The sequence below is a fragment of the Mesocricetus auratus genome, unplaced genomic scaffold (assembly GCF_017639785.1).
Source record: "Mesocricetus auratus isolate SY011 unplaced genomic scaffold, BCM_Maur_2.0 Super-Scaffold_100013, whole genome shotgun sequence".
NCBI classification, from domain to species: Eukaryota; Metazoa; Chordata; class Mammalia; order Rodentia; family Cricetidae; genus Mesocricetus; species Mesocricetus auratus.
The window spans coordinates 67,584,645-67,604,487 of NW_024429196.1; the positions used below are offsets into that span (position 1 = coordinate 67,584,645).

General features: G+C 45.0%; 1 protein-coding gene across 7 annotated transcripts in view; it reads right to left on the reverse strand.

Annotated features, from left to right (window-relative positions):
- Kif13a (kinesin family member 13A) overlaps window positions 1-19,843 on the reverse strand; it is a 188,371-nt gene that overhangs the window by 90,479 nt on the left and 78,049 nt on the right. For all 7 annotated transcript variants that reach the window (XM_040755927.1, XM_040755924.1, XM_040755926.1 and 4 more), the window contains one exon: window positions 12,346-12,406. In XM_040755927.1, the coding sequence (XP_040611861.1) occupies window positions 12,346-12,406 (61 nt within the window). The remainder of the gene's footprint in view (window positions 1-12,345; window positions 12,407-19,843) is intronic.

Consider the following 19,843-nt stretch of genomic DNA (forward strand, 5'->3'; position numbering starts at 1 on the left):
GCGGACCCTCTGCAGACACCACCCCTCCCTTAACTCTCAGCTTCTTAGGCGTTTACGTGACAACAAATCTGTCATTTATAAATTGTCCAGATTCAGGGATTCCCTCATAGTAGCACAAAAGATACCAAGACAGAGTTTGAGCTGAGAAAGGGACTCAGGAAAAGAGCATCTCTCGAAGTCATTAATAAGCCAACAATTTAAGGCTCTTCTAGGGTCAGGCAGTGAGATGTAATATTTCCAATCTTTGTTCCTAAAACCAAATAGGCTAGGTGTGGGAGGAATGACCTCATGTGTTTTCAAGGGCAAATAACTTCTTTGCCGAAAAATAGAAATTAAAGCTAAAGATAATTAGTTGGAAAAAATCAACAAATCAGGTTATGTATACTAAAATCATATGAAAACTAATCAAAGAATCCCCTGGCATATAAGATGCAAGGGCCATTTTGTTTTATTTTATTATTTATTTGTTTTATTAATTTTTTGATGCGAGGTGAGCCTTGAACTTCTGATCTTGCCCCTCTATTATCTCAAGAGTAAATTCAGGCACACTGTACCTGTCTGGAACCTGAGCACTTGAGTGGTGGAGGAAGGCAGACTAGGAGTTCAGGGCCATCCTTGGCTACAAAACAAGCTTAAGGTCAATGTAGGATGCATGAAGCCCTGCCTCAAAAGCAACAGGCGAATTTCAGTGTAGGCTATGTCCAAACTCTAGGGAACACTAAACAAGACAGAACTAATATACCTTGCATTTATGTTTCTAAGAAGAAGGAAAAGAAGGACTCCCCATCTGGTGTCTTATCTGTAGTCACACTTTATAAATTTCTATCGGGAATCCTCAGAGTACACAGGCAGAGCAGGTATAAAGGTGATGACAGATGACCCATAGTCAGGAACTTGTGCTGTGGGTCAGTGACTCTTAACCCTTGGTCTCCATGGTGTTATAAACTCTTATAGGTTTCCCTGCAGCATTACCTATCTATCTATCTATCTATCTATCTATCTATCTATCTATCTATCTATCCATCCATCCATCCATCCATCCATCCATCCATCCATCCATCCATTCTGGCTTCAACTATCAGGCTATGGTAACAGGGCTTTAGCAGTTGTGCTGAACATAAGGCACATAGCAGGCATTCCTATCTGTTGACTTTTTCCTCGGTAGATACAGTTGCTCTCAGCCTTCTGTATTTCTATCTGAGGCTCCTTTCCTAATAAGTGATAATTAAGTCAAAGTATGACTCTTTCAGTAAGTCCCAAAGGCCTCTGGTAAACAAGACACATGGGTATGAATAGATATGTCAATAGAATATGTTTGGACTATTTAAGTAACTTTTAATTAAAAACCTAAAAATCATGCTGGAGAGATGGTGCAGTGGGTAAAGATGCTTGATTGACACACAAGCCTGGTGACCTGAGTTCAATCCCCACAACCTGTATAAGGGTGGAAGTAGGAAACCAACTTCAAGCCGGGTGTTGGTGGCACACGCCTTTACTCCCAGCACACAGGAGGCAGAGGCAGGCAGATCTCTGTGAGTTCAAGGCCAGCCTGGCCTACAGAGTGAGTGCCAGGACAGGTTCCAAAGCCACACAGAGAAACCCTGTCTCAAAAAAAAAATCAATCAGTAAATAAATAAATAAAAAAGAAAGAAAGAAAAAATTGTTCATTGGCTTCCAAATGTGATCCATGGAAAATGTGGAGGCATACATCACACATAGGATCATAAATAAAATAAAAAATACAAATTACTTTTGTGCTGATGAATTCCTTTCCTAGTCTTCATAACAATAAACATACACAGAAAATATTTCCTGGTTTGCGTTCCATTTAATATATTCATATGGTTTTAGAAGATAGTTAAATTTTTATGCTATTATGCTCGATGACAGAATACAACCCAAACTTATCACATTTACAATGACTGTTTGTGTATATGTGTAGATGAGCGAGTAGAAGTCAAAGGACAACTTGCAAAAGACAGTTCTCTCCCCTTCCACTATGTTAGTTCTAGGAATTGACCTCAGGCTATCAGGCTTGGCAGCAAGCACCTTTACCTGCTGAGCCATCTCTCCAGCCCCATGGCTTGTCATATGAATAAAGTTTTATTCTGGTGACTGGTAAATGAGAAAAATTTGAAAAACAATAGAATGTATATGCATATGTAGTCATATTTTTATGTGTATATACACATATATACATATAAACATATAAAGCAGATATTTTACTGTGTTTCTGTAGAGAAATGTTTTTCTTCCTTTCTATCCCTAAATAACTATGCTAAGACACAACTCAGAAAAGAGAAAAATAGAAAGAACTACTGTGAAGATCATGTGTTTTCACAAATTTACAATCAGATTCCTAGAGAGACTGGAACACATTTTATCATGACTTCATATCCCAAAGGAAACTTACTCTTTTTAAGACAAAAAAAAAAAAGGCTACTTCCCCCATCCACATAGACTTATTTTTTAAAAAGTTTTAATATGCTTTCAACAGTGTGTGTGTGTGTAGAGGTCAGAAGATAACTTTTCAGGGATACCCCAAATTAAACAGCTGGTTTCTCCATGCCATGTGTGAGACCCTTCTCTCAGACAGAGGGGAGCTCCCCAACACCCACCACTGCTGCCCATTGCTCCTCTTCATTCTGACTACACAAGAGGGAAGACAGCCCCATTCTGGCAATTTCCCTTTCTCTCTGCTCACTCAGTGTAATGCCCACTAAATGGACTGTTTGAGTCCCGGGTTACTTGATAAGCCAGATGGTATCTCCCTTGCTTCTTTTCTTACAGCATGTTAAAGACATCAACCGCTGGTCTACTGTACATGCTGCAAGCCTCTTTCCCCACTTTTTCACGAAACATTCTTGATGTTTCATACTCAAATATTAAAAATGGGCTGCTTAGTGGCAGCAGGGAGAAAGCTTGGCAACACCCCAGCCAGTAACAGCCTCCCATCTGACGACCCGACTTTGACCCCTGGGACCCACACGGAGGGAGGAAAGAACCGACTCCCACAGGCTGTCCTCTGACGTCCACATGGCACACATCTAAGATGTAATTAAAAATAAAAAATCCTCCCCCCTCCAAGACAGGGTTTCTCTGTGCAGCCCTGGCTGTTCTGAGAGGAATTCGCTCTGTGAACTGAGCTGGTCTCAAACTCAGATACGCCTTCTTCTGCCTCTTGAGTGCCGGAACTACAGGTGTGTGCTGCCACGGCCCAGCCCTAAACACAAAATTTGTACTGCCCAAATCCTTTCTCTTTCCTTTGTGATTTTTGTTCATGGTTTCCACACCCAGATTATACAGGCAACCACTCACTTTTTTATTTTTAGTTGTGAGCGTGACCTCTCACCAGCCGAGAGACCTTGGAAAGTGCTGATGTCTTCAGGGGCGAACCGTGAGCACTCCTCTACCTTACTGAGTTGTCAGGATGGGTCACAGAGGCACCTACCACAGCCCTTAGCCAGGGCAAAGCCTGGGATGGTTTCTAGTCATGTCTCTGTGAGTCACATCATTAGTTTGGTGCAAGGAAGTCACCCGTTAATCACTTTTCCTTCCATTTCTGCAAGAGTTCTGGGGCATCATAGCTTTAAGGGTGAGAGAATAGAAGGTTCTTAGAAAGGGCCCCTCTATGGCCATTTTTTCTAGCTTTCTTCATGGTCCTGCTGGAGAAGTGTCACTGATAATGTAAGGGCGAGCGTTTCTCATTTAAGACGGAGCAGTGGGAGGTAAGCAGAGGCTGTGGAGTGTGTGTGTGTGTGTGTGTGTGTGCGTGTGTGTATGCATGCGTTCCTGTGTGCCTGTGTGTGTGTGTGTGCGTGTGTGTCTACACTCACATATGCATATCTGGGGATGACAAGAAGAAAACAGAACATCATAATTTAGTTCAGAGCAGGCTAAGGGATAGAATCCAGTAAACTGGCTCCCGTTCTTTTGTGCCATTAGGATAGAGGCTGCAGGGGGAAAGAACACAATATAATGAATGGTGTCAATAAAACGGTGAATGGGACCAATTCTAGGGACTTCTCATTATTTTTCCACCCCGGGGCTGTGTGAACACACGGACCCTGGGATGCAGTGATGCTCAACCAGTCCTTTTGTTCAGCAACCTCCAGGGAACCACGATTATAGGAGGACTAGCGGTGCAAGTGGCCGAGATCCAAACTGGTAACCAAGTCTTCAAAGTCCTTCCTGTATCTGCGATCCGGCCCCGCCCATGTCAACAGCAGACTCTGCAGGCAGCACACGGATGGCTTCTCTTCCCTCTGCCTTAGAACCCAGGACATCCCAAAGACCTACACAAGACCGTGGTAACCCAGACAAATGAAGGCCCCCTCTTCTTGCAATACTGCGGACTGAATGCAGTGTACACGCTTGATAAACACTCGACCACTCAGCTGTATCCCCAGCTGTGAGGCTTTTTAATTTTTTAGAAAACATTTTCCTCTGTTTACTTCCATTTTTTTAAACCTAAGAGTCTTTCTCAGCACAGGAAAAAATGACTTACCACTGCTTTTTGAACCTTGACTCAAGAAAAAAAAAAAAAGCAGCTGTTGATGCTGCATGGTGGGAACCAGGGAATTCAAGCCCTGCCTGAACAGATCTCATAAAAGATGCAATGTCCCCATCCTGAATGTTTCCCAATTACAGTTTATGGTTTACACTCAAGCAGAAGGGAGGGCTGTTTTTCTATGGGAAGCCTACAGGGAAGTTCAGAAGTCCTGTGGGAAACAGGAGGATCTATGGGTATTTGTTCCCAACCCAGACCAACAGAGCAAAGCCACAACACTGTCAAACACAAGAGGCCTGTGACTTCTTAGCAGAACCTGTGCCAGGGAGAAGGTGTCCCTGGAGACATCAGCCTGGTGTGGTGAGTCCACGGGGCATGTCGAGTCTGACCTCACTGTTAATAAGCACAACGACGATGCCAATTTCCTACAGGCTTTAAAATCAGACCTCCTATAACCACATGGACAAGTTCTAAAACCCGGGCACGCCCAGTGAAACCTGTAACAATGTCAGAGCAGTAACAGGAGCCCCTGTGTGGGATTTCTGCAAGCTGAGTCACAGTCTGAGTCACCCAACACTGAGTCATGTATGATACAGATCTTTGAAAAGCCAACACCACTAGGTCTCCATATGTGGGCATCACCTGATCCCCTGGGAACAGCAGCAATGGCCTCCCAGTCACTGTGCAAGGTCCTAGGCGACTGTCTTTACAGAGCAGGGTCTTAATAGCAAAGCACTAGAGGAGACAACTGGGAACAAAGGGAAAAGTCAGCTACAGTGGTCCTGAGCCCAGCATCGGCCCACTGAACAGGCACAGCACAGAACACAATGGGCTGGGGGCTAGAAAGTAAAAAAAAAAAAAAAAAAAGAAGGTTTTACCTATGTTGTTTCTAATCTACAATGAAAAAAGCAGACACAGACACATCATAGCCAACAAAACTCTTAAGCAGGGCACAGCATACTTAGCACACAAACAATCTCCTCTATGGAAGATCATCTAAGATCAGAATGACAATGCTATAGCTGAGATCTTCAATGCCCACAAAGGCCCACAAGTTAAAGATTATTGTCCGGGGTAGAACTAGTGGGAGGAGGTAGGAACCTAAAGGGGAAGGCTCTTGGGTTACTAGGGGGTGCTTGAAGAGGATTTGGAACCCCAGTTTGTCCCTCTTTACTTCTTAGCCTTGAGGTAAGAGCTTTTCTTCCACCTGTCAGTTCTGTCATTACATGTGGCCTTTCTCAGTTCCAAAGCAACGGGCCAATCAGTCACGAACTGGAGCCTCTAAAGCATGGGCCTCAGGTTCCCTATAGCTGTGGAAGCTAACCAATCCCAACGCAACCCCAAACAGAATCCATTTCTCAAGTCCCTTCTTTTCTCCTTGGAGCTGGAGTCGGGGGAGCTTGGCTGTATAATTGTAAGCAGCAATTCCTCGTTCTTTATGAAGGTGCTTTCCCGTTTACACAGGGCTGACAGCCACAGTAATTTTGATGAGTCTGGACTTGGCAGGGGCCCGGCTCCAAATCAGGGCACCTGGATGGTGCAAGCATCGACAGGTCTTGGTTGTGTACCTCCAAGGGAGAAAAAGGCCTTATTTGGATGAGGTTGAAGCAAATTCCATCCTCAAAAGGCCTTTGGTGTGTGAAGAGCAGCTCACAAAATTTCTCACGTTCAGAGACTTCAGGCCATATTTAAGTTAAATGAACCCAAACTATAGTTCAGATAAAGGAAGAAAGACTTTAAGTTTCGACTTGGAGGTGCAAACCTTAATTCTTAATCAATTTCAGAAGTCTACCAGGGAGGGACCTGGTAAAGGGATCTCTAGAAACTGGGCCACAAGCTAAAAGTAAACCACAGGCCATTTTCCATGGTGGCTTCCAAGTGCTATCAGCATTGCAGTACAGGGAAGTGTCACTTGTACCATAGCAGGGAGTGACTTACCCAGACAATGTTTCCAATCTGGGGACACTGCTAGGGTTCAGCATAAGCTGGGCTCCTTTTTTTTCTGTTGATGGATAAAGTGGCTGACTCACAGGGGAGGGGACAAGAAAACTCCTACCTGGGCACCAGTGCCAAGGATGAAAAAAGAAAACAAAGCTAGCTCAACTGGGAAGCCTGACCCCACACAAACCACGCTGACAAAGAAGTGCCCTTTGCTCTCAAAGCATTTTACAACAGCCCTCTCCAACAAGGCAGAAGACACAGGCCTACTGTCGCTTCTAGAACTCATGGCTATGGTGTTCACAGCTCTTGGGGGGGAAGTGTTCAAACAAAACTCAACTGAGCACATGGGCTCAGGACTTGGGATGGCACTGGGGGGGCGGGGCTGGGTTGCAATTACCAGCACTCTCAGCAAGGCTCCACATCAGGACCTAAGGAAACCCTCTAGGGCTAAGGGACACAGGAGTGTCCAGGAGAGGAGTGGAATTCACAAGTCATCACTCGCATGCATCGCTGGTTTTGACTCAGTCTACACTGCTCACTGCTCTCACCTCTAAAAGGTAGCAGGACCTTCTGGAACCTCGATTTTCTCATCTGCGAAAATTCGGACAATAGCATTTCCTATCTAACTGTATGTTCTTGTTATTACACCCCCCTCCTACATGCAAAAGGCTTAGCACCGAGCTTCTGCAGCAGATGGACTGTATTTTACCACCACAGTTACTGCTATCTGCCCCTCCAAACACAACTAAGTTAAATGGTGTTTCTGGGTGTCAGCAAATACTCCAAGGAATAGATGTGGTCAGAAAAAGGAAAGCATGAAAGAGGCAGGGCGGAGTAGAGTTAAAAAGACATCTGGAGACAGGGCTGCAGCTCAGCTAGCACAGTGTATGTATGTCTGATGCGTACAGAGCCCTGGGTCCCAGCTCCAGTACAGGCTAACACCATCGTGGCATTGTGTGGTTATCATTCCAGCACTTGGAGGTGGAAGGAAGGTGATTAAAAGTTCAAGGTTGGCCTCAGCTTCAAACACAGTCAGCTCAGGATACACGAGGCCCTGCCCCATAATTAAAAGGGGAACTGGGGGTAGGGCAGGCACTAGATGGAAGAAAAGAACACATGTATAATAAATATATGCTGTATGTGTATATATACATATATATCTACTTTTTGAAGATTTATTTATTTACTAATTATATATACAAAACATTTTGCCTCTATGTATGCCTCACACCAGAAGAGGGCACCAGATCTCATTATAGACGGCTGTGAGCCACCATGTGGTTGCTCGGACTTGAACTCGGGACCTCTAGAAGAAGTTAGTGCTCTTAACCTCTGAGCCATCTCTCTAGTCCATATCTACTTTTTAGAAGTACATAAGATTAGTTTGCTCATTCATATTTTGGCATCTTTACCAACTAAATATTCCTGAATTGAACTGCAAGTGTCTGTTCTTGGGATTCACATCATTTACCTGAACTGATACAGGATCATGCAGGCCAGATACCCCCCCCCCAGCCTCCACCAGTCGAGGTATGTTTATAAAGGGTCAGTTGTATTGGCTTCCAAGATGGTTTATGTCAATTGGATGTCTTTGTGATTATATACTTTAATTAAAACAAATGCAAAAGAGGGTTTCTGGGCCACTGAGATAGCTCAGCAGATAAAGGTGCTTGCTGCCAAGACTGACAAGCTAAGGCCCACATGGTGGAAGGAGCGACTTGACTCTATGAACTATTCACTGTGTGTGTGTGTGTGTGTGTGTGTGTGTGTGTGTGTGTGTGTGTGAGCGGGGGAGGGGGGAGAGGAGAGGGAGGGAGCACACGTGTGCATGCGTGCGGCTATCTCTCTCTGTTTCTCTCTCTCAATTACAAATGCAATGAAAAATTAGAGTTGCTGATTTCAAGAAAGTTCCAAAGGCTTAGGAAAAACCTGATGAAAGAGAGTCACTAAGAGAATGGCCATGTGATTAAGACATTTTTAAAATACTGTAAGAAAAAAAAAACCAGCCTGGAAAGAGTTTGCACTCGAGGTTTTCATTTGGTTAGTGGCTTTTGGGACAGCAGGCATCATGTACATGTCTACTTTAATAATGTTTGAACAACCAGCCACCAGTGCTCCCGATGACTGCACGAAGAACTTCTACAGCTTTACATAATGGCTAACAATTATCAGCGATTTTCCAGATGCACAGAACTTGCCGTAAGTCTGGCTTCATCCTCAGATTCACAATAATGAAGTCGTGACGATTGCCTACTGTCTCAGCCCAAGAAACCCGACTCCAAGAGCCTGTGTTCCTCCAAGTAGTTACTAGGGGAACTTCAATGGTCAAATACTTAGGCCTAAATATGTTAAGCCAAATTCGTATTGTGCTTTTATGCTGACAATTTGGTTCTAATCTGGCAAACACTGGTTTCTAGAATATTAATTTTGGTGCATATAGGCTCTGTTGTCTTACTATCCCTGCTTCCCTTAAGCAATGTGAAATTAATCATTTGACCTCCAAGCACCCCCCCCAAGATAGCAACAGAATGAAATGTGGCCACCGGCCGGCAGCTCAGGCCTCATCCTGAAGGTGCTCTTCTAGTCTTGCACAGCATGGACAAAGCAGGGAGAGTGGCAGTCAGCTGGATATATTTTCTTCCAGGTTGTGGAGTACCAACAGATGCCCAAGAACACATGGCTTCAGCAAATTTGAGAAACACGCCATATGGCAAGAAAGATTACAGAATTTCTAGGTCTGTGTTCAGAATTTCCCAGGCTAAGGAATGTTATCCACACTGACCTCCACATATACCACCACCAGACTGCCATTCTTTCTTTCCTTTAAAAGTAATTGTTTTATTTTTATTTATGTGTTATGTGTCTGTGTGCTGGTGCCTGCAGAGCCCAGGAGAGGACATCCAGAGTCCCTGTAGCTGGAGTCACCAGGCACCCACGTGGGTGCTGGGAACCAAATTCGTGTCCTCTGGAAGAGCAGCAAGTGTTCTTGACCACTGAGCCATCTCTCTAGCCTCCATACCGCTTTTCATACCTGCAGTAAGATTTAAAGAGAAGCCGGCAACATACAAACAAAGCTGTTGGAAATCACTTAGCTACTGACAGGACTCACTTTAGGAAATGATATTTCTAATGTATTGATTCCTCATCAAGAAGGTCTTAACTACCATTAGCATGATGTAGTCATTTACTAAGACGGCTCAAGTTTATCACTATTGATTCTAATACGGCCACTTTCTAATCCTTTAATGAGATTTATGTGCGGTTGCCGGAAGAGATAGGTTTATGCAGAGAGGGGGTGTTTGGGGTCTCTAACTCTCCAGCCTATTTATTCCTCTGTCTTTTTTTCCCACTTAGTCCTACCACAAAGACTTCTGCTTCTGACTTAAAAATACCCGCCAAACGCTATTATACCAATCTCATCAAGAGGCTAAAAGGAGGAAGACGGACTTCCAGCTCACAATGCCCCGAAGCACACTTCCCTGCAATGCAAATGGCTGAACAAGCCAGCCTTTGATTTGCCTCTGAGAAGTCGCCACAGCTGTGCCGCCCGCACAAAATGGATGATTCAGCTTTCTGGGAGGCATGGCTGCAGCTCCGAGTTCACCTCACCCTGTCCACAGAGGAGGAAAAAGGTTATCTTTATCTCACCGAAGCCTAGCAGCTTGTAGCAAAACCAGGTGCCATAAATCCCGGTGCAGGGCATTTTCTTGCCCACATACTGGTGCTAGCGACTGTCAGAGTCAGACAACGAGGCAGGTGAAGATACGCTCCATGGGACAAGTACTAGGTAAAAGGATCCAGTAAGACACACAGCACCAAGGTGGGGGCCAGGGGTGAGAACCCCACAGTCTGATGGAAGAGCTCACATTCTTAAAGTGCGCCCCCCAGGCCCTGAAGTGCCATGACTAGCTCCAGAGAACTTAGAATTCCAGGTTGAAAAGCCAGAGGGTAGAGCACCTTGCGACGGCTTTTAACACACAGCAAAACTTCATTGAGGATTTAATGTTCTGACGCAGCCCGTGACTCGAGGGCCCTGGCATCCTTGGCTTGCTCAGTCCATGCACTTACCAACCCCCACTCGGCCTGCCAGACCCCACTTTTGAGAGCTGCTTTGAGAGCCCCGACCCAGGCTCAATGAGGCCATTATTCCTGGGGCCTGACAAATAGGTTGGTTTCAGGGAATTTGTGCTTCCCTCTCTCAAGTCCCTTATTTCTCACCAGAGAATGAATGCTTCCATCTTAATGTTCCTATTCAGTTAAGAACTGCTGCTTCTTTTAAGTGAAGAAAACAGAACTCAAACTAGGACAGAAACCAACAATCTCATCTATAAGCAATGTATTTTCGACGCAGATTTTGTGTAAGTCAAACACCCTAGAGAACAGCAACCAGGAATCTTACCTTTTGCCCTGAGTGTCATTGTAGGTGTGTAATAATGAAGATATGTACAGAAAAAGAAAACTCTACCCTCACTCCAGCATTGCAAAGATGCGTTGTTCTATTTCAAGGGTAACTGGAACATATCTGAGGTGATCATGCAACCAAAGGTGCACCAATGGTAGGCATATTCAGCCCATTAAAAGGCATTTTCATCTTTTTATCATTCTGATCCTAGTGTTTATCAGATCCCAAATTCCACAAATACTTTCCCATCTGGATCCAATGAAGCTGTACTTGGCTGAAGAGAAAGTTTGTGGGCCTAGCGCTACGTTGCAGGAGGCTGCAGTGCTGTGTGCGGGCAGTAATGGAAGACATGTGCTGAGGTGCTGAGGGGCTTGGAAGGGAGGAGACCGACCTCTCTCCACGTTGTCTTAGGCAGCCCATGCCACAGCTTCAAGTTTCCACCCCACGGGTCTCCACTTCCTAGCTTAGCTTTGCGAACTGCCCCACTACACTGGCTGCATAGGCACCATGCCCAGCCCCCTCCCTACGACAAGCCCAAATGGAGCATGGATTGCAGGCCCCTTCCTTCAGCGGCATTTATGGCCCCCGGCTAACTGGGACGGCACCCGTATGTCACGGGCTCAGGAGCTGCCATTTCTACACCATAGGAAGCAGGGTGGCGAGCAGAGAGAGGAAGCTCTTATCCCAAGAGCCAAAACAGGTCCCAGATCTGACCTCATGGCCCATGCACTTGCCTTGGTACCACGATACTTTATCTCTGGAAACCTTCTACATTCCTCTTTAAACCATATGCTTAACTTACCCCCCTTTTTAATTAACAAGTAAAACTAGTATTTATGGTGTTGCGTACACATTTTAATATATGTATACATTTCGGAATGACTAAATCAGGTGACAAACATGCGCCTAACCTCAATGAGTAAAAGGGAAATTGGTATTTTTATTTTTTATTCTTATTTAGATATAATTATATGCTCATTTTCAGTGCCATCTCCATGTTATCCCCCTTAGCAACTGTAGGCGGCCCATGTTGTCTCCCCTCAGGCTTCCTATAGCAGTGAAAACATGTAAAGTTTAGGCTTGACCTGGGAAAATCCCTGAGGATAATGACACCCTTAGGACGTGAACAACTAATGAGGTTTTGAAATTTTGGTGGGGGGGGGTCAGTCAGTCTTTTTCTATAGCACTGCCTAGCCTAATACTAGCTATACAGCTCAGTCTTGAACTGGTCTTGAACTTGGGGCAGTCCTCCCGCTTCAGCCTCCTCAGTTCTGGGATCACAGGTGCACACCGCCCCACATACCTCTATTGAGGTTTTCAAACCTAGTGTAAGGCTGCTCAGTCAGAAGGGGGCCGAGCCAGATCACCAACTTTCCAAATGCACCCACTAGAAGGAGACAGTGGGTGTGATACACATGGGAAACTCCAGAGTAATTAGAGAAAACAGACGAAACGGAGGAGGCCAGAGGCCCACAGGAGACAGCCAACTTACCAGCATATTTTGTTGTGTTTGCTTCATCCATGGACCAAAAGCAATAGTCAAAGGCAAACACCTAAATGAAAGAACAAAATATTAAAGCTTAAGAATTAGCTCCAGAGAGGTAAATCAGGCTGGGGAAATACTCAGTGGAGACGAGAGGAGGCTCGGTAACATCTGCTGAATAAAATGGCAAGGGTTTAGATGCGACTTTCCTATAGTAATGAGTTCATATAGAAACTACTATCTATCCAGAATTCTAACACACAGACATATTAAACACACACACAGGCAGGCGGTGGTGGCGCACGCCTTTAATCCCAGCACTTGGGAGGCAGAGGCAGGCGGATCTCTGTGAGTTCGAGGCGGGGCTGGACCGACAGCCTCCAAAAACAATACAGAGAAACCCTGTCTCGTAAAACCAAACACACACACACACACACACACACACACACACACACACACACACACACACACGTTTAATAAGAATTCCCTTCCCTCCTCCTTGAAATGGGCTCTGCCATACCTTCTCAAGTAACACTATACAGGTAGATTTCTACTTACATGAGTTCCTTCTCCTAGCCGTACATGCTACCATCTCTAGCACAGTGAAGGTCACCCCCTGCACAATCTGGGATTCCCTTTTTCCTCCCTGTTTCAACATGTGATCCTTGGCTGTGTGTTGCTGGTAACTCAGCCATCTCCTCTTGCAGGCACTAACCCTCCATACAGCTACCGAGTGCCGACTCCTGCCTTGCTGCTGTCTTTCCACACATGTGCTACGACCTCTACTCTAGCCATTATCATCAAATGCACAGCAATACCTCCCAGACGGTGTTCCAAGAGTTCCCAGGGATGGTCCACGTAAGAAGATGAAATCACCCTGAGAAGTGCACACACTGACTGCCCTGCTTCCGAGTCCCAGGGTGAAAGCTTTCAGAAGTCCCCCCCCCCCCCCGCAAAGAACCATTTAAATGTTTGGCCTTCTTGATATTTGTAATTTTTATTTAAATTAATAACAATCTTATTTTACATACCAATCCCAGTTCCCTCTCCTTCCTGTCCTCCCATCCCCCCACCATCTCCCTATCACACCCCCCCCATCCACTCCTCAGGGAGGGTGAGGCCTCCCATGGGGAGCATGAAAGTCTGTCACATCATTTGGGGCAGGACCAAGGCCTCTCCCCTCCACCATATCTAGGCTGAGAGATATAGCCCATAGGGAATGGGCTCCCAAAGCCCATTCATGCACTAGGGATAAATACTGGTTCCAACGCCAGTGGCCCCATAGACTTCCCAGGCCCTGCAACTAACTGGCAGTCACATTCAGGGGGCCTGGTTTGGTCTTTTGCTGGTTCCCCAGCTGCCAGACTCGGGTCAGTCAGCTCCCACTCGCTCAGGCCAGCTGTGTGTGGGTTTCCACAATATGGTCTTAACCCCTTTGCTTGGCCTTCTTGAGTCTTGGAATTCACTTTTGGAGACGGCTCCTAACAAATAGCTTTAGCTTCAGAGTTATAGCTCTCGCGTGGCTCTGGAGCTGCACGACGGGGCTTTTTCCCCCACCGGAACAGGGATCCTCCACAGCTTCAACACAAGAAGGGACAAGCACTGAGCGAACTTGGCCTGGCAGCCCAGACTGGACACCACAGCTCCTTGCCAACTGCTTCCCCTGCTGCCCCCTGTCCCAGTGGAGTGTGCCCTCCTGAAATGATGACTAGTCACAAACCACCCTATTCTCATTTTCCTCATTTCCACCCTTCAAAATGCTTCATACTGAAGGTACAGTTCAAGGCATTTTCTTCTAGAAAACACTGTTTGGTTACAACCAAAGGATAAATATTTTCTTTCCTTCTCTAAAATCTCACAACACCGCTCAATCATTTTCTCAGCTCCTCTCCCATTTTTCTCTATTATCTATTAATCATGACACAGGCTTGCCCAAACTTTTGATATAGTGGCATGCCACTGTCATCAACAAATGTGTTGGGTCGAATCCCTAGCCACCCTGGCAGGCATAAGCCTGTGGACTGCAGGTTGGACATTTAGGTGGATGATCTATCTGTGAATGGTTTAGCTCCACTTGTACCATAAGTTCCCTGAAGGGAGGAACCAGATCTAATTCATCTTTGAAGCCTGCAATATTTATATTCATTGCTTTGGAATTATTTATCAGATGATTAGTAGCATTGAAACTTTGCAAGGAAGCAGCTATTTTTTTATATAGTAAAAGACTTAGATGGGCTGGAGAGATGGCTCAGTAGGTAGGGTGTTCACTTTGAAAGCATGAGGATCTGAGTTCAAACTTCCAGAACCCATGTAAAGAGTTGGGTGTGGTCATGTGTAACCCCAGCAATGGAGGGGGGTGAAGAGTCAGGAGGCTTTCCGGGGCTATCAGCCTAGCTCCAGGCTCAGTGAAAGACTGTCTCAAAGGAATAAGGGAGAGTGATATGCCACAACTCACATACTTCGGTTCATCCTCCTCTTCCCTCTTTCTCTTTTTTCTGCCCCCTCTCAAACATACACACAAATTAAACAAACGTAAAAGACTAACTCACACTTTCAATAGTTTCATCACTACACACAGATTCAGGCATATACAATACACATAAGCCATTGACTACAGATTCAAATTTAATACTCATATGCCCACAAAAAAAACGCTTTCAAATGAACAGCTATGAAACAATAGTTTCAGCCAGCAAAGTAAAGAAAGTTTCCTGCCTTCGAGAGCTCTCAATGACTCCAAAGATCACACAGGCATAATTCAGCAAATCTTTCCGCCTCTGGGCAGGACTGAACTTTAGCACTACTCCCAAGAGATCTGTGTTGTTTTAAAACATTTCCAGAAATGGAGATTCTACGACCCCCCCCCCCCCCTTCTGTGAAGTCAGATAACAGTCACCCTTCCCCTTAGGACAGCTGCCCTGTTTCCCACCGAAGTCTCTCCATCCTACTGCAAATGGTCGACAGAGGCTATTTCCCCATTTTTAAGTATCTTAACTGGTGTCCTCTGGGTCACAGTGAGTCTCTTTGGTAGTTCCCATATAGAGTGGCAGTTCACACCCATCTCTGACTGACTTTTAATAGTTTGCTGTCTTGCATGCTGAGGTCATCAGTCTACTGATCTCAATATGCATGGCCACTACTTGAAATAAATGAGATCCAGCCCAAGCTGGAGGGTGGACATTGCCCATTCCACAACACTTTGTAACAATTAACTATTTCATGTTGTTTTTTCAAATAAAAATAACACAAAAATTCATATTTCTACATTTCCCCTTTAAATTCTGGACAGATATTAGAATGCTACCATGGAGGAAGGGCTTTGAAGACTCTGAAAGACACAGGGGCTCTTGGCCTGTCAAACACAGACTTCTCTTTAGTTGTGCAATGTCCTGAATTTCACAATTGTTGCTCCTAGGCACTTTAGCATAGTGATCCCTCAAGTCAATCATGGAGTGTAGGCTTTTATTTTAGTAAATATTTATCAGAAAGAAGTCTGAAGTCTGACTCATTCCACCGAAACTCAAAGACATCATATAGCATTCTGGAGAAGGGTGCCACTTTAGAACTAACTCGCTTCATTAGAGCTCCCTAGTGTCTTCTAATTACTCATTAGGAAGTGGAGTGGATCCTAAATGGGAAGTGGGTGATGGAAAGCACTGAGAGCCTGGACATAAATGAGCGACTCTGTAATGATGGGACCTGGGTGTGGCAGCTTACACCTGCAATCCCAGCACTGGGAAGGCCAAGGCAAGAGGATTGCCCTAAGTCTGAGGCCAGCCTGGGCTATATAGTAAGTTCTGGGTCAGCCTGACATACCAAGTGATACCCTCAAACAACAAACAACGAGCCTTCTATTTCATCACTGCCAACTGACACCAGTTATTCACACCTTTCCAACTAGAAAAAGAGCCAGATGAACAGACATTCTCCAGCTATTTTTAAAACCAGAAAGCCATTGTCTTCGGCCTTTTTCCCCCCTCTTAGCTCCCCATGTGCAGAACTCACGCCAGCACTGAATTCCTTGCAGCCTGTTGTACATCTGTTCCAGCTCCACTGGGCCCTAAAAAAAACGTTAGCTCTGCATTTCTGTGAACCGCCGAGCATCTAGCAAAGCTGCTAAGGCTGTTTTTAATAAGACAGACTCATTGAGTGACATATATCCTGAACTAAGGAGGTTCCAGAATTTGCAAGCAGCATGCTGTACAAACTCCCTGCTTATTGAGAACTGTCATCTCTGATGGCATTTCAGCAAAATTCAATTGTGGTTCCAAAAAAAAAAAAAAAAGAGCTGAAAGAAGCACCCTGCATATTCTGAGGAAGGAGCAGAAGGCATCAGCCTTTTGGGAAACGTAGTCTGCAACCACTTTTCTAAACCACAAAAAAGGTAAGCCAGGTATGGTGGTAAAGGCCTGTAATTCTAGCACTTAGGAGGCTGGGGTAGGAGGGTCAAGAATTTGAGGCCAGCCTGGGCTACACAGAGAGCCTAAAAGCCCAGCTCAACAAACTAATAAAAGCCAAATGGGAGGGCACTTCAGTTGTATGGATTCTGTGGCGTTCTCCCTTTCCTCCCTTCCTTATTTGTTTTCCTTTTTAAAGTCTATTTTTTATTTTATGTGTATGACTGTTTTCCCTACAGTGTAAACGCACCATGTGCATGTAGTATCCATAGAGACCAGAAGAGGGCATCCGGTTCCCATGGAGCCAGAAATATAGGCAGTTGTAAGTTGCCTGATGTGGGCGCTGGGAGCTGATCTCAGAGCCTGGAGCTTCTGCAAGAGTAGCAAGGGCTTTTAGCCACCGAGTCAACTCTCCAGCCGCTCTGTGGCCTTCTTTGATCCTGTCTAGTGTTGTGCCTCACTACAGTCTCCAGCCACAATGTATTTACTTTAGGAAACAACCAGTAAACCCAGCAGCCACTCTCAGTGTGAGTCTCAAACACTTGTCAGTTGTACTTCTGTCCCAGGGTTGTTTAAATCTAGTTAAAAATATCAAACAGCTGGACATACTGGTGCACTTCTGAAATCCCAGCATTCGAGGTCATGGCAGGAGAGTCAGCAGTTCAAGACCAGCCTCACTTTTGGGACCCAGGACTCCATCCACCCGCTCCCCAAAACAACAAAACAGAAAGTAACTAGGCCTGAAAAAATGCATCTATTGTTTTAAAAATAATTTTAATGTGCCTTTCATTCCTTTCCTAGGTGGAACACAATTAATCTAAGGCTTATTATGACACAATAATTTAATTTTACATGGAGAAAAAGTTGGAAAATAAACATCCATTTTTATAACCATATTAAAAATCTGTTTCAATTTTCCTTTAACTTTTCCAATGTTATCTTAAATGTCACTCCTTTTGAAAGTCTTATTAAGGATACTTCTTTCAAAATTTTCTTAATATATCATCATCATCATTGTGTATATATGATGTGTGGGCGCAGGCCCATGTAATATACAGCACACTGTGGAGGTCAGAGAACACCTAGTGGGAACTAGTGGTCTGCCCTTGCCTGGACCCAGAATTACACTCACAACACCAGGCTTGGCAGCGAGCATGTTTGCCCCTGGAGCCTTCAGGAGCCTAGAAACGCTTCTAATTGCTTTGAACTCCACGCCTGCATAATCACACTCTGAGCATGTGTAGACACATATGTCCATTCATGTACAGTTCCCTTTGTTTAGCTATATTATTAGCTACTAAGACGTCAAGGGCTTTGTTCTCCTGCTTTATGACCCATCAAGCAAAAAGACTCTGAGAGTTTGTACTTTAGTCTAAGATACCTTTTGATGAATGTGCCTGGCTAGCTTCACGTCAACTTGACACAAGGTAGGGTCATCTGAGAGGAGGGAACCTCAATTGGGTCAGGTTCTATAAGATCAGGCTGTAAGGAAGCCTGTAGGGAATTTTCTTAAGTACTGACTGATGGAGGAGAGCCCACCCCATTGTGGGTGGTGCCATCCTTGGGCAGGTGGTCCTGAGTTCTCTAAGAAAGCAGGCAGAGCAAGGCATGAGGATCAAGCCAGTAAACAGCTCCCCTCTGCATCAGCCCTGCCTTCAGGATCCTGCCCTGAGTTCTGGTCCTGACTTCCTTCGGTGATGGACTATTATGATATGAAAGTGTAAGCCAGATAAACCATTTCCTCGTCACCTTGCTTTTGGTCATGGTGTTTCACCATAGCAATAGTGACCCTGACTGAGACACATATATCTTCACGTAGATTTTCACACACAATGGCATGAATCAGCGAAGGCAAACCCTTCAGCAACACAAACAGTGAAGACCCATTTTTCACTTCCATTACAGGAAAGACAGACTCACATTTTTAAAAGTTAATGCAAGAAGTGTTGCTGCAACTGTTTAGCTCCGTATAGTGCAAAAAACCACGTGACTTCCTAGCTCCAGAATCTAAAGTGCTAAGCGCTGAAGAAGTCTGTTCCGTGTGGAGTCGCTTGGCGGCTTTGTATGAGGGGATGGGTCTCTCTCCTCTACCCTGGCTTCATCATCTCTTTGAACAGTGAACTCCGTGTTCACATCTGCAGACCCAGCCCTATCCACATGCGTCCTGCGCTACCTCAAATCTGTGCCCACGATGGCTCTGCAAGCCTCCCACTCTCCAGATGTAGGAATACGGGCTTGGGGGGGTTCTATTTTGTTTCCTTTAAAAGAAAAAAAAATAAACTTTGTAGCTCTGCAAGACGACAATAAGACAGATGTTTCTGGTGTGCCCTCATTTACCACATGTTGTTATGAGAAGTGAGTCACACCAAAAGACAAGGAACACTCTATATTCCATTCCAGGTTGATATTTCGATGCTCTTCTCATTTTCTTCCCTCCTATCATCAGAGTTACCATAAATCAAAGAGTCACCCATCACTATGCATAACAAATATACACCAGTTATTTATTGTTACTATTATTTTAATTAGAAACCCAGCCTTAGAAATCTCAGACTGAAACTGCACAGGAAGCCTGTTTGACCCCAGCACTGTCCACACTGCTGCTGTTTGTAGAAGCCACTGGGCCAACCACAAACTTCAGCCTGTCTGAACACAGCTGCCACCGCTGCCGAAGGTCCCAGAGCCACCAGCCTTACTAGTCAGGTCTGTTGACAGACCTCCCTTCCTGTTTAAAAGTCTGTCAAGTCATTGTTGCCTTTTCACGGTGTAATTAATCATTTCCTTCATACTCGATTGTAACTGCATTCCAAACAACATCTTGGGTTACACAGTCCACAGTGTCTGACTGACATTCAGAGCAGCTAACAGCATCTGGTGAGCACCCAGGAGAAGTAGGCCTTGCTCCCAAGCTCAGGAACCACATCATCTACCTTGGGAGGAGTCTACGCTCTGCAAAATACTCCCATAGATGGGGCCTCAGCATCCTCAGGGGGGAGATGGAAAGCATCTTCTTCAGGAACTCATCCATGTTATCATCCAACTAGAAGGAAATTTGAAGATAGCACCAAGCTAGTTCTCTCCCAGAGCCCATGCTAACACTTAACAGCAGC